Below are 15,587 nucleotides of genomic sequence, written 5' to 3'. Positions count from 1 at the left end.
GACCAACAGGGCTGGAAAGTAAAAATTTGGTGGTTGCAGAACAGACTCAGCACTACAGCAAAGCCTCTGTAACAAGCGTCACTGGGCTTAAACAGCATGTGAAAGATTGAAGGAGATGTTTCTGCAAGCTTACATGCACAAAGAGCCTTTCTAGATATTCATCTATTAACTCACTGGCACGTAAATTTGTAGGACAGTTGCAACAACAGAAGAAATGATGATAAAAATCCAGAGATGGAGACAACTAACGGTACCAGGTAACCTAATTTCCCTCCCGGACAGCACAGGGAATTGATAAATAGACACAGAATCAGAGATAAAATCAGATTATTGGATCCATTTTAAATTCCCCTGGTTTACCTACGATAATTGACTCCATTTCCTTGACAAGCAAGGCTGGAATGAACAAGCATCCACGGACTCTACCGCTGTTTTCAAGGAAAACTGCTAAAAAGGCATCCCTAGCACCTTTCCCTAGAATTTACATTTACCCTGTTTAGGCCACACAACAGGTTGCTCAGAGCACAAGGGAATGCTAAACAGCCAAATGTTTACTACACATACAGTGGTACTCCTCCACAGCCTCATTCCCTTCCCTGTGAAAAACAAGGGCTCCTGCCACTGCTTGGTTATGAATGCATCCTATGCCTTCCCAAATAGAATGGAGGCAACTTCAAGTCACCCATTATCCCCCTTCACCAGTCCAAACTGACCCCTGAATGTGAAAATGTCACCATCCTCAAACTACAGAACCGTCCTGATACAAACTCCAAGGTCAAGGGGTCGCACTTGCCGAGAGGCAAGAACAGCTCCACAAACAGAAAAGGATCATTTAGCCAACAGGCAAAGTCAATTATTCCATTAAATGAGTTGTACAATGCTAATTTGTACCATAAACACACAATTTTCAGAATGTGAAAAATCCCACCCAAAACCCCACTAAACTAAGCCAAGCTGGATACACTGCCCAAAGGATCTTAGAAAACTGACTCTGGAGTTATGGTTTCAAACACCATCTTGCTGTTTTTTGGTTGTTTTTTAAATCCAGTTATTTATTTAGCCAACAGAGTTCACCTTGGGCTATGCTCACTAGAAAACACTATTATCTTTAATCTTTCATGTATATCATTATGAGAACAGACCAGAAAACAACTGACTTAAGGAGGCAACTGCAAGAGGTTTGTGCCTGAACAGTGGAGCACTTCAAATTTGTCGTGATGGGGGGATACTGTGCACTTTTGAGAGCATGGTTTTTCTGGGATTTCAGGTAACTACATGTGAGTAATAACACTTCTTTCTAAAAGTATAGCAGTGTTGACTTTGCAATCAAATGGAACCAGCAAAAGATTGAGCAATCTAAGCCACATGGGAAAGCTAAAAATTTCCCAAAATATTTCCTTTAAAACCATCTGCTAACATATATATTTTAAAAGAATTAAAAGAAAAAAATACAGGCATGGTAAGAGGTATTTAAAAGACCAGAAACACTCAGGAACTAATGCAGAAGCACTGGAAAGAAGTTTTGGGGAGAAAACCAGTAATTCCAGCAACCCAGATGGACACTTATAGGGGAGATGACTAATGCCACTAGTAACTCAAAGGGACATGCAAATTGAATCCCACATTATAATGCACAGCTCAGACGGCTGCATTTGAGGATGGGTCAGCAGTTGAGCCATAAATCTCTGCTCCACAGCAGGCTGCCACACTCACTCTTTGTCTCAGTCATTTCCTGGAAAACAGCTTTGTGAGTCCCTGGAACGGAGGGGCAATGCCTCCTCCACCCTCCTGCCACAGCGGGAGCTGCCTGTCCCAACACCAGAGGTGCTCCCAGCACCCACCAGTGACCTCCTTTTGGGGGAATTCTGAGAAGATGGAAATGGGGAGGCGCTTCAAAGCAGGCACCAACACTTCCCACACCTCCCATCCCAGAGGGGCACTGAGCCCATCGCCCTTCCTGTGGCCATCTCCAGACCCCCTGACCTCCACACCAGTGACACCACATTCCCAGAGTAACTGGCTAAAAGATGAGGAACCATGTGAAAACACGTCATTTCAACCTTGTTTAAAATCACAGCCTCACAGCCAAGCAGCACTTACCTGCCCCACCACTCTCCTGCCACCTGCTAACTTCCATCACACCAGGATGCACAGGTCTATTTTCAAAGCAATAAAAACTTGGAAAACCAAACCACCACTACTGCAAGTAGCTACCTTAGTTCTAATTTTGTCACATAGCCAAAGACACACCAAGTTCTAAGAACCAAATGGAGTCCCCAAAAACTTTGGAAGATATTATTCAGATCAGTGACCCACCTTGGAACAATATCTGAATGGATACTCTACTTACACACTTTTATTACATTAATTGACAGCAAGAAAACCCAATTCCAGCAGGACAGCACACACAAAGCACTCATTTGAGTGCCGAGTGTCTCGCAGGGCCTAGGATCAGAAAGTAATCACTTTGCTACAGTGCGTATTTAGGGCAACAAACAGCTTTGCATGGAAGACAAAACCCATTTTCCTCAGCCATGTAACTTTAAGGACAAGTGCATGCACCCTTAAAGCTCCCCCCACAAAACACATTGAGGCAGGCAGCTAATCTGGCAACAAAATATATTTAGAAGGCTACAATGAAATATTAATTGTACACATGTTTTAAGACCAAAGGTTACTTAAGTACTAGATAAATACAAGATACTGAGGGGTGCTTCAAGGTTTCTCTCTCCTATAAAAAATTCACTTAGAATTCTAATCCAAAATTTATCTTCTCTTAAAAACAAGACAGGCTGTATCTTGGATTTCTATGCAAGCAATTTATGATACCCAAAAGGAAAAATAAAAATAGCTAACAGCCAAGCAGAGGTTTTATCGCCTTTTTTTAATCTACTAGTTCCAAACCAGATGCATTCAGTACAGAATTCTGATTAGGAAAAAAATGGTTGTTGAATTTTTATTACTACATCCCTTAAGGACCAAAAGCGGTAACCTTAGGCATCTGATGTGTTCTATGAATAACAATACATATGAGCACATAAAAATCTTGTTATCTCTGTTTATGGAATTTTTTAACCATGTTGATACATTTACAGAAAGAAGTTGGGAAGTATGGTGAGGGGGAGGAGAGGAAGCTATCAAAATAACAAATACCATTAAACAAAACCTATTTGGAAGGGAACAAGCTATGCAGTGTGAAATTTGAATGAACCGTGTCTCCTCATTATGGTCCTACAGCTCCCATGGAAGTCAGTGCAGCCTCATTTAATGCTTATGCTAAAAGCCTTCACCAATATACATCTGTCCCACAGATACAAATGCAATTCATATTTAACCCTGACAAAACATCACTCGTTGGGGTAACATGCTGTGCACAAAGATTTTCTTATTTTATAAACAATGTAAAACACAGAGAAGTCCTTCATGATGGTTCAGAACAGCTCACTGGTTGCAAAGAAGCATCTTCTCCCCATTGCCTCACATCACCATCCATAGCCACCTGACCCAACAGGCAAAGAAAGGCTTGCCACCACACACCACCCTGTCACAGGATGAATTTCTGCCCTGTGTTGTATCACAACTCCATTCCCACAGCTAGAAAAGAAACCATACAAAGAGCAGCTAAGCAACGCAGAGCTTTCTCCTTCAGAAATCAGCTTACAATCTCTCCAAAAAATGTGGGAAAGCCGTCAGAATAAAAATTTACAAAACAGCCATTTGTGGTGCTGGCATGGTTTCCTTCTGGTATTTAGATCAGTCCAAGAAATAAATTTTAAAAATAGTTCCTCCAATAGAATCCTTCCCATATTTTCAGCTCTGAGAATTCACAGGGACTGAAGTTGAGTTACACTGACTCTGGAGCCAGCAGCTTCTAAGAGTACAAAAATCACCCCAGAAAATAATGGAGGTGGGCGGGGGGTGTTGAGGGAAGTCCATGCGTCCCTCAGCTCTCAAACTTGTCTAAAGAAAAGAAAATGAGCATGCAGCCAGAGCACATCATAATTCTGCTCTCCTTATGGCAATAGCTGCATCCTGCTCCAAATTATTCTAAATGGATTCAGAGCTCAGAAAGGGAACAAAAATGTCAACTAGTTTTTGTTCTTCCTCTTAGCACAGAAGAGCTGATAAAGACTTAGAATCTACAAATCCTTTGCTGTCTTCTTCCACTGAGACCTGCCTAGGTTTCCCTAGTCTGGTGCCTTGAGAAACCAGATGCAACAGCAAGCATGAATCTTCATTCTCCTTTGATCATGGCCATAGGATTCTGTCTCCAACCAGATTTCCTCCTCCTTTTCCAGGCTCAAGGAAGAGGACAGAGACTCTGGCAGCTGTCGAATGTTAGGTAACTGGAAGAGTGGGCCATGCCCTTGGAGAAGATCAGGACACACAGAAGCCTGACCCACAGTTCAGAGGAAAAGTCTTCTCAGCAGAGCATCCCACCAGCACAGCCGTGTTGCAGGAGCCCAACCAGAGCTCAGCTGTGTTATTTACCCTACCAGGTCCCAGCTGTCAACCTGGCCTGGCATCCTGACAGCCTACGGCACAAATGCCCTTAGCCAGCTGCTTGGCTCGATGTACAATTCTCTCTTTTTAAATGAGATTAGCGCTGGTGAAATGTGCTAGCTCAACGGGCGTGCTGATCCAAGTCCTCTGTTTACTCGGGCTACAGCAGATACAGAGATCACTTTTAAAAAAATCTGCGATTTTAAAAGATGCCATGAATTCGCCTGAGCTCCTGCAGCTGCTCATTCATCACAGGATGAAGAGGGGTTTATTACAGATCCACTGAGAACTGAGGACTGGAAAGGATGAATCTTGAAACTGTGGTAAGTATATAAACTTAGCCACCTACCTCGAGACTAATGTGAAGGATCTACTTGCCAACAAAAAACCCCAACAGATGATTCCGGCTTCCTATCCATTTCAGACACATCTGCTGCCCCCAAAATTATTAAAAAAGAAGCGGGGGGGGGATATGTTGAATATGGGGGGGCATGAGGGGGGCCAGTAACACCGAGGTACTGCCATAAGTATGGATTAGCAAAATGTGTTTTGGTTATGCTTTAAAAAAAAAGCCTATGAAGTTACAGTTGAAACAGTTGAAGTCCTATGTTCTCTGTAAAAAATGTCAAACGTTATTGCCATGAATAATCAATTCTTTGTTTAGAATGCCTTTTTAAGCAGAAAGATGAGGATTTGAGTCACTGTGTTTCACAGGCGCTTTCCACAGCACAAAGCTACTAAACCGACAGAGCACAACCAGCTCCTCTGGCTAGGAAGTGACAAATGCGCCTCAGCGCGCTGTATCGATGATGTGAGGAGCAGGTCTCTAACTGCACACAGCAGGGCCATTATCGTATGTTGTCACCGTGTGCCATTAAAAGGTCTTTAACCTGCCGATCGCCGCCGCGATACGCGGCTCCTGCCGGGGATCTGCTGAGTAACAGGCCGGGACGCTGCGAAAACCTCCAGCCCCCGGGGTCGCCTGAAAAACACGGCCGGGCTGCCAGTCAGGCAATCGCGGCAACTCAATTAATGCATCTGGGTCAGGAAAATGGTTTGCGGGAGCCTGAGCCCGGTTACGAAACGCAGGCAGTGCGGCGGGTACCGCGGCCGGGGCGAGGGCAGCCCCGCTGCGCCCAGGTACGCGCCGGGGGCTCGGGGCGGCATCCCCCGCGCCCCGCGGATGCGGCGGGCAGTGGGGACACGGTCCGGCTGTGCGGACACGGTCCGGCCGGCCAGGGGAGCGGCGGGGAGGGGTCAAGCTATGGAGGCTCTCGGGAAGACCCCTACAACTTTCCCCCGCGAGGGCTCGGGGGGATGTGCTCGCCGCGAGAGGAGGCAAAAGCCATCATTTTTTATACACATATATGTGTGTATGTATATGTATGAGCGCATATATACGTGTGTGTGCATGCAGATCAATATTCCGGCGGATATGCCCCGTCCCCGCACGCCCAGCGGTGCCACCCCGGCGGAGCCGCGCTGCGGAGCCCCCGGTGCCCCCCGCCCCGGGCAGGTGGGGGCCGGGGGTTGCCGGCCGTGTCCGGCGGTCCGTGTTTGCCCGCTCCGCGCCGCGCCGCACTCACCCAGAACACGAAGGAGTAGATGATGAGGAGGGTTTTCAGACACGTTATCACGGGTTTGGTCTCCATTCTCCTCGATGCCATAATACTGAGATCCCGGCTGCAGGCTGGGCGCGGGAGGAGGCGGAGGAGGAGGGAGGGAAGGGGGAGGGAGAAGGGAGCGGGGGGGCGGAGGGAGGTGAGCTCAGCGCCCGGCTGCCGCGGCCGGGCTCACCGCGCCTCCTGCTGCTGCCGCTGCCCGGAGACCCCCGCCCCGGGCCGCCGAGGGCAGGGCACGGGGGCTCGGACATCATCTGCCGGGCTCGGCGCAGGGGTGTCATTCACTGGAATTTCTCGGGGAGGGGGGGCTTGAGGTTTTGCAAGATGAGGTGAAAGACACCCCCCGGCCGCCCCTTTTCCTCGGGAAGGTGCTCGGAGGCGTTGCTTGGTCTGCTCAGGGGCTTGGGGATGGAGGCGCTGCACGGTCGGAGCTGCAGAGGGAATTGCCCGCACGGGAGAAAGTATTTTTCAGTATCACGATTAAAACGTGTTTTCCTGCGCAAGCTGCAAAGGTCTGGAGACCACGGCAAGGGCAAGTAGCGCAGGTTTGACAGTGCTCTGGTTACAGCCACACAGTCTGCGTGAGCCAGGCTGTACCTGAGAGCAAGAGCTCTGCACCGAAGCCATTTGAGGGACCGGGTCTCGTCCAGTTCTGCGCCTGTGACGTGCCTCTTTTGCAGCTCTAGTGCAGGTGACTGTGTGGAGACTGTAAGATCTGTGACCTATGAGCAGGGCATGAAGCTGGGGTGCTGCTGGAGCCTGGCCTCTAACCTTGGCTTCATGTCAGCCTCGAATCTGAACTCTATCCTAAAACTACTCTGGACATTGCACCCCAGCCTAAACTGATCAGAAACCTCATTCTTCTATGTCTTTGAGACCCTGGGCTTCAGCTGGAACAGACCTGGCTCAGCTCTGCCTGAAGTGACAACACACCCTGGAGAGAGCACACAGCTCCAGAGAGAGCCTGCTTCTCCTCATTGTCACGGCAGCCACCATCCCACTGGGAAATCCAGCTGGGGATGGACTGCAGGAAAATAACCATATTAGCCTGGGGATGGAAAATGAGCTGATCCTGCAGAGCCCTGGCAGCAAAGCAGTGGTGTGGGTCTCACCAGCCTCCTCTGGGTGGGAATAAGAAAAAGGTTTGTGAGCTGGCTGCCTCCAGGAAAAGCATGGCCAGAATGAGGGCCCATATGTGCCTTGGCAGCCCAAGCTGCTGCACCAAGACCGTGGGCAGGCACAGAGGGGATGCCTTCAGGGTTTTTTCTGTAGTTCACATTTTGGAGAAGGTTATGTGTGCAGGGCAGTGGATGCTGGAGCACTGCATGTCCCCCCTGAGTGGTGTCCCTGCACACCCCACAAACAGGGTTCTGAATTATACCTTTCATACCACTGCATTAAAAGCAAATCAACACTAAGCAGCGAATCTCCTCAAGCTACAAGAGTAATATAGTTTGTGCAGCTGAGACATATCAAAGTGATAAAACAGCCTTTGCCATACAAGAGACAGTTTTGAAAAACAGAGAGAGAAAAAAATGGTTCCTGAGCAAGTGTTTTTGTAATATGCACAAGTTTTGCCATGATGACTGCTGCAAGATTTTGCTGGGTTTAACTTATGACTTTCAGAGCTACTGTTTCCCAAAACAATGAAGGCATCTAAAGGATGCTTGGAGAGGGAGTATTCTGCAAGAGATACTGGGTTTTTTTTTAAGCAATCACCACTTTTGTGGAAAATTCAGCTGACAGGTGAATAAATCTTTATTGGCTCAGCCATTAAAATGTAAATAAGGGCACTAACTGCAAAAAATTGTATTGACACTAACAACAGTTATAAATATTCACTGTACAAAAATTACACTAAGATTTTTGACAGAAAATAGCTACGAGCAGGAGAATTCTCTTCCTTCCCCTCACACATGGGCTGTAGAAAATATAAATGCTGCTGTCACAGCACAGGGGACAGCAGCCATTTATTTCAGTAGCTATGGTTATACTTCCCCTCCCCTTCAGGTGTTTTTAAGAAAGCATGAAACAAACTATAATATCGATCAGAATGGATATATTGGTAGATGCTGATTTTGACAAAGGCTCACATTTTCTGCCAGTAGCATGTGATTTTAGGTCACTCTGTTCTGTAGTGCCTAATTTGAGATACACCCCCTGAGTCCTCTCAGAAGGATGTGTTGGGGATCTAAACTGCATGAGTGCTTACAAAGCCTCCCTTGATAGTGCTGTTAAAACTTAGAGAATTTTGCACCAGGGAACCAGAGACAAAACAGATGTGCAAGAAGAAAAGTCCACATCAGGAAATACAGCTCCTTTCTTCACAAATGTCAGGCCCTGGAAGGGACAATGTCCTGAGAACTGAGAAACAGAGGCTCCATGATATCTTCACCTGAACCTACAGTCTTCTCACGAGGATGTCTTTGGAGGATCTCTGAGTGCTTTTGGCATACAGTCAAGCAGCATATATTTTATTGGATGTAGATGCAAATTTTGGATTAAAAAATGAGAATGTCTGAACAGAGCTGAACAAAAATCTGCCTGATTACAGCAAATACCATTGAAATATGACAAGAGCTCTGAGCCATCAAACATTTTAGGCTTAAATGGATTACCGAACAATTGCTAGCCTTTATGTGTGGCTTGGAAGCACATCTACCGCTTAAAATTATTTTTATCATGGTTTTGCAGATTTGGGAGGGCAGATTCTCAAGTATTACTTGAACGAAATCAAAGCACACCTTTCTAAAGCAAAATACATTTTCAGTTCTGTAATCCATGTTTGCAAAGTTGGGAACAAAATAGCTCTCCCCACAGAGAGAACATTCTTGTAGTTATTCAAAACAGGACATTTTTGCCTAACTGTGTCATTTGAAAAATTTTTCTTTAAAACACTAGCAGTTTTCGGGGGATTCTTCTTCAATCTGTAGGCTCCTATTTCTTCATAATGCACAGGGAATATCTTCTGTCTTAGTAAGTCTGTTTGCAAAGCACCAGTCTAGAAGGAGCTCCTTCATTCCATGGCAGAGCATTGTACCATAGATAGTGAAAATGAGGACTTCCAACCTTACCTGAAACTGACCTTGGCTATTTGATGGTTAAATAGAAACTTTCTGGGGAAAGTGGTGGAAAGACATAAAGATCTCACACCCTTCTGCAATTAAAGCAGGTGAGAAATGTGGTGCTCTGTTCTCTTGGTGTCCATTCTGGCCTTTCCTGGATTTGCTGTGGTGCTGTTGAACGTAAAGGCTGCAACCTCTGCTGTCCTTTTTTGGGCATTCAGGCTTATAATCCACACTCACTTCATCCTCCCTGGAGAGCAGAGGTTTGAGGGGTTTTTTGTCCTTTTCTCATTGCCCCTGTCTCCATGTGGTCTGCCAGTGGCTGTCCTCAGCTGGTGGAGCCCACAGCCTGTGTCAGTCCATTGCAGAGCAACAAGCTTTGTGGCAAAATGCCGGAAGCAGGAGGAAAAATGAGTGTCTGATAATTTTGTTGCACTCACGTGTCTCAGGTGAGTTCAGGTAATTCCGTACAGGTCCCACTGACACCTCTACACCATAATTCAGCTCTAAGAAAGCAGAGCTCTTGCACAGCAGCCAGATTGTCACGTGGCTGGTGGCTGCATGCTTTTGGCAGACACGTCAGTGGGACCAAGCTGCCAGGGCCAGGACCCAAAATGTGTCTGCTGAAGATGCCTCAGGCTTTATAGGTCCCCAAGGAGGAGACGTGGGGTTACAAAGCCAGTGCCAGAGAATGATTTCCCAGAAAAGATTCTGTCAGGAGATGAATGTAGTGTTGACAAAATCAGCCAAGGTGTTTCCATTTACCACCACTTGGAAATAAAGGGCCAGTCTCCTGCAGGACAGGCATAAAGGAGCAAATATAGACATCATCTTCAGTAGTTTGGTAACAGGTATGAGTTAGCATGTAATGCATATTTAGCACCAATTCAGCATAAAGGGCTCATGGGATGGCTCTGCAGTATTGAGATCATAGTGCCACCTCAACCTCATGGACAAGCAGTACATGTTTGCACAGGAAGAAACAGCAATGCTAGGAAACTTTCTTAAAACTTTTAAGAGGGTCTTTAGGATGCTTTCTAGGCAGCACATCATGCGTTATGAATTATGCTCAGTTTATGCTCTTATGTTAGGCCAAAAAGAGATGTCCTTTATCTCATTTCCCTTCAGAGCAGACATGTAATATCTGGCTTTTATCAGTAACTTTGATACAAATAAGCTTTTCATAACTTTTCCTATTTCTCAGAAAATGCCTTGATTTGAAAGGGAAGTTTATAGCTGTTTTGTAGGTAGGTACTTCTCATGGCCTGTGATGACTTCCTGATTACTCCAAAGCTTTGTGAAGTGTCCTCTTGAAGGGAATGAAACATAAATACATTTGTGACTAAGCATAACTACCACAACAGGACAAATTAAGATCACCAACATTTACAAAGGGAGGGTGGAGGACTTGGAAAAGATAAGAGGTCAGAAAACAGATACACAAAGAGCATATAAATACACAAAGAGCATGTCTATATTATTTCAGGAGAAGCATTATTACATCTCCAAATGATGGGAGTTTTGACACATAGAAAGAAAAATTGAGCCATACCATTTTATTACCTTCATCTTTAGCAATAAAGTGACAATTAACCCTGCACATTTGTCAAGTCACTCAAATTTATTTGTCACACTGTATTTTCTCTGCTTTTTTCTTTTCTTTGTAGTTATGAATAACAATACCAGATTCTGTCCTGGTGTCCCTGGATTACCTGGACATTTTCTTAAGGTCAGTAGATAATTTATAATAGCCTTGGGAGGAATTAGGTAATTTCTTCTTCTGGAAAGATCAATGTGAGGGGCTAAGAAACATCTATGAGGTCCCGCTTCTCCATGGTTTTCTGTTATTTAGCTTCTGTCAGGAAGCGTGGTTGGGCTGCACCTTAAACTGTGAACACCAAAGCATTCAGTACTGCTTGCGTTTTCCTCCCTTTCCTTTCTTGACTGTGCCATTCGTTTCCACTAGACTTCTCCTTTGACTGCCCTGAAGCAAATGCAGGCAGAACTGAGGATCTCAGCCTCTTCTCCAGCGCTGGCAGAAGTTATCCATTGTCATCGCTGGTCTGTGAGTGTTTGCAGAAGAAGTAGGGGCAGGAGAGCAAATTCCAACTTTTCTGTTCTGCAGCAATCCCCTCGGCAGATGCAGGGTCCTGGCTGACATGGAAGTGTCTGCATATAGTGTGGTATTTTCTGGGCAGGGTAAGCCTGGCTACCTGCAAGGACCTGCAAGGCCCTGGACCTTGTCTCTGACAGCAATCACAGGTAAGTACATGGGGGAGGACCCTATCCTCTTGCCTGGGGTGCTCCTACTTTTGTTGCCCCAGCTGCAGACTCTGGATTATTTGTGTCAGCCCTAAGAGCCCTGCAGCAAAAGTGTTCACAGCCTTTCAGCAGAGACCACTCCAAACAGTTACACAAACAGTTACACTTTGGAAACAGGTTTGAGAAAGCTTCATTTTCCCTGAGGCTTGCTTTTCCTTGTATGCATCTCAGGTCTAGTTCCAGAGGAAAGGAAACCATAGCCTAAGTCTTGTGCAGCTATTTAAGCAGAAAAGGAATTCTGGATGTCCTCAGGTTATGGAGAGCGGGATGGGGAAAGCTCAGGTGTGAGACAGCTGATGGACCATGGACAACATGGATGCTGCTGAGGGAGGTAATGGTATGAAATGTGGTATTCCAGGGGACAATGTGAAAAGCATCACAGAGGCCATGGGAACACCAAGAGCTCTTTAATAAATAGCCACGCTCAAGGTAAGATGAGACAATGCACACAATGAAAGGAATTTGAGGTACACTGTATGAATTTTGAGCCAATGTGTTCTGTCTTGGTATGGTGTGTGGGTTTCCTTCTGCTCCTCTAAACAATGGCTTCTCTTCATGTCCTCAGGATAAAAGATGATTGATTTTTAAAGCTGACGTGTATTTTACAGCAACATGCTAGTGATGAAAAGAGAGAAAATTACAACAAATTTATAGGCAACATGTTTTAGCAAATAGGATTATGCTATATAAAGCAATAATGTTTAAAAACCAATTCATTACAGGTAAAGTGTACAACAACAAATCTTAATACAACCAAAGAAACAAGATTGATAGAGCACATCTTGTGCCACTATAGGCAGAGTTCTTGACTTTTAAGGACAGCCTGTTGCATGTTGCATACAGGTATCTGTTACATGAGCACACAAAAGCTCTGGCTCCAGCTTTCAGGCCCAGCTGCTCATTGTGGAGCAGACTCCTTCCCTGTGATGCTGGGGAACGGGGCAGACATGAACTGCTCAGACCCTGCTTGTTTCTTGGACGAGCTGAGAGGTGCACAAGAGCAGCTCTTCTTCCCTTGCAGAGGATTTTCTTGCTTTGTGCCCCCATCCCTTCCTTCTGGAGGAGCAATCTGTTCCCTGGAGACACTCACTGCTTGTCCCTCTCAGGCTCCCTCAGTGAGCAGCCTCGTTTCCTCCACAACCACACAGCGATTTCCTGAGCCACTGGGCGAGGAGCTCTGCTCCTCTAAGAGGAGGAGCAGCAAACAGCTGTGTCTCAATTGGGGCCAGTCTGCCAAGCACTGCCTGTCTGACCCCCAGCACACCCTCCTCCCCTCCTGGGGTCTTCACTGCTTGGGCGCCGAGCCCGCCTGGCTGGGGGGTGCAGGTGTCGCACCTTGAATCAAACATTTGGGAAGACACCTGGAGAAGCCGTGGTGAGGATGGAATGGCTGTCCTTCTCTCCGGAGGTGCCCTTAGGCTGGGCACTCCCCTCATGCCCTGCAGCCACTCCGCAGCCGAGCCTGTGGCCATGCCTGTGCTCCAGACTGGCCACACACCCGAGATGGGCCCGGGTCAAGGAATGCAAGAAGCACACGCAGCTTGTTCACAAAGCCTGCCTGGCACTGGAAACAAAGCACCATATGCTCGAGCAGCCGGAGCAAAAGGACGAGCCCAAGGCAAAGGGAGCCGGGAGCAGAAGGGCGAGGGAGGTGCACAGGGGAAGCACCAGGACACCTTGCTTCATGCTCCCCCACTCCTCCTTATGGGCACTGGGGGGTGACTCAGAGGTGCCTCCTCTCCTCTCCCCGCAGCTCTGAGGGGGTGCGTTCCCCACTTCTTTTTCTGATACCCTGCCTCTAGGGGCAGTAGGTGGCTACTCTATGGGCATCTTCCCCTTTTTACTGCTTTTGGACTCCGTCACCGCCCTCCTCTTTGCCTTACAGCCTCCCCTGCTGTCTTAGCTGCAGGTGAAACCAATGGCAGGATCACTAACCTGGACAAGGAGATGAGGTCCTGTCCATGTGCCATGGTCCCAGCACAGAGCACGGCAGGCAAGCTCTGGTGCCACTGTCACTGACACCTGAGGCACCAAGGGTTCCTGCACTGCTGGCCTGTCATGCTGGGCCTGCTGCATCCAGGCTCAGACTGGAAAGATGCAGAGTTTTAATTAACAGGGAATCAGCTAGGGCTTTCCTTTTTCAGGATGCATAGTGGGGGCTGATAAAATTTTGTTTTGGTTTTTTGCCTTTGAAATGTGTGACTTCCATGTTTGTCCTAAATTGTATGTATTTGTTAACATTTCTTCTTTTCCTGGACAACCTCCAGAAATATACCTGTATTAGGAACTGAGAAAAATAGTTTATTGACTCATTTGAAATATTTTTAACCATGTCACTTGTATTCAATACTCAGTTTCATATAGGGAAAGAAAACATAAAAACAGGGCTGCATAAACATCACCACTTACAACACGCTGTGGAAACAGTCTCTGAAGAGCCCCCTGCATTGTCCAGCTCTTCCTGGAGCTTCTGACCCAAGAATCACAGGTCAGCCCCAGAACATCCCATGTCTTCTTGCTGTCACGCTGGCCTCATGGATGAGGGATACAAAGCGTGCCTTCAGCCCCTGGGAGTCGCTGCAGGTGTCCCAGGGACACTTGTGTGGAACATCCCCTGTGGGGAGGAAGAACTCAGCAAATCTCTTAATCATCACTTTGGTGCCTGAGAACTTATAGGCCTTAGAAAATGAACTTTGTCTGACTCTCCTTTTTTTCCATTTCAGTGTTTTCCTTCCACCTTACGTTTTACAGTCCTCTCCAAAGCCCAGCCCAGCCTGCAGACCTGCACAGGATCTTCTGTCCCGCAGAACAGGTTTAGGGAGGTTGTCATGTGGCAGTTCCACGATGTACATAAGTAAGGGAGCTACAAGGACTGCACATGTCACACAAAACCAAACTAAATTATAGGCTGCCTTTCACGGGTTTCTGGTGACTTCAGAAGCACAGCAAGGGCCTCTATAATAGTTATGACTTACTGACATGGTATTACTTCTGTGCAGGAGCAGGACAATGAAGACACAGGGTGGTTGCACCATGGAAGCAGTACCATAGGGAAGGACTTCACCATTTCCATGCAGGAATAAAAGAACAAGGCACACCTTTCTGGGATGTGTTTTGATGCAGTATTTGGTATTTAGTGCCTGGATAACATTACTGACCTTCAGAGCTTTGCTGTACTCAGTAAAGTAGTATCAAATAAAATACAAAGTTCTACATTTGCTTCCTCCTGAAGATTTTTCTGTCAAACTGGGTCAACTTCTAAGTAAAGCAGGAGATCATTTTAGTCTGTCAGCACTGCAAAACTAGCTGGGTATTTGAAAATTACTTGTATGCTTGAAAATGTTGTGGACTCTGGATTTGGCAGGCAATATTGTTTAAGATCTGATGGTATATAATTCAAAACCTGAGCCTTTCTGCTTTGCTTAGCTTACCATTATTTTAGCAAATGTTTGTTTTGGGGGGGATTTGGGGGTTATATGAGCAAATAAAAGCTCCATAATGATATTTTTTCCAATACTGAAAATAAAAAATAAGCCAACATCCCCCCAGTTTTTTAAGCAGTAGCATTTGCCACCTTTATAAAAACTCTATTATAGGCATGGAAGCAAATCATAAAACTGCTCTGCCCAGGTCTGCAGGGGAATCAAACAGATGGCAGATCCCACTGCAGTTTGGATGAAGATTTCATAGCTAGATAGACAAGAGAATAGTCAAGGTCAGTGATTAGGTGAAAACTGTGCCCAGATTTTCTTCAACTAGGAGCATGTACAGCCTTTCTCACAAATTTAGAGGAAATGCACCAAACCCAGAAATTCTTTCACAACCAGGATCAAATGCCCTCAGTATAAGACAATATTGCAACAGGGGCAGAATGCGCTTGCTTAACTGGCATTTTTAAGATTAAAATTAGAATTAAAACTATTTTTTCCAAATTTATGCATGTATATGTCAGTATGTATTTTTAAATTCTGTTAAATCTGCAGGCAGTCATACACCAGATTGTAAATAATATTAATTGTGAATTTTGACAGCCAAAATGATTCTCAAATAATGGTTATTGTTATTCAATCAGTTC

At 45.9% G+C, this 15,587-nt stretch overlaps 1 protein-coding gene and 1 long non-coding RNA gene across 5 annotated transcripts in view; one reads left to right on the top strand and one right to left on the bottom strand.

Annotated features, from left to right (window-relative positions):
- TSPAN7 (tetraspanin 7) overlaps window positions 1–6,234 on the bottom strand; it is an 84,276-nt gene extending 78,042 nt beyond the window's left edge. The window contains exon 1 of the mRNA XM_032100924.1: window positions 6,090–6,234. Coding sequence (XP_031956815.1) covers window positions 6,090–6,170 — 81 coding nt within the window. The 5' untranslated portion in view covers window positions 6,171–6,234. The remainder of the gene's footprint in view (window positions 1–6,089) is intronic.
- On the top strand, window positions 4,540–14,727 carry LOC116440304. 4 transcript variants are annotated; one of them, XR_004238535.1, is made up of 4 exons: window positions 4,540–4,826; window positions 10,858–10,919; window positions 11,157–11,452; window positions 11,684–14,727. It is a non-coding gene; the product is annotated as an uncharacterized LOC116440304 (long non-coding RNA). The 4 variants fall into 4 exon arrangements; XR_004238534.1 differs by having other exon boundaries at window positions 11,157–14,000; window positions 14,512–14,727; XR_004238532.1 differs by having other exon boundaries at window positions 11,157–14,727.
- Window positions 14,728–15,587: the final 860 nt, after the last annotated feature.

This window comes from Corvus moneduloides, chromosome 2, assembly GCF_009650955.1.
Source record: "Corvus moneduloides isolate bCorMon1 chromosome 2, bCorMon1.pri, whole genome shotgun sequence".
Taxonomy (NCBI): Eukaryota; Metazoa; Chordata; class Aves; order Passeriformes; family Corvidae; genus Corvus; species Corvus moneduloides.
This window is presented reverse-complemented; position numbering and strand designations above follow the sequence as displayed.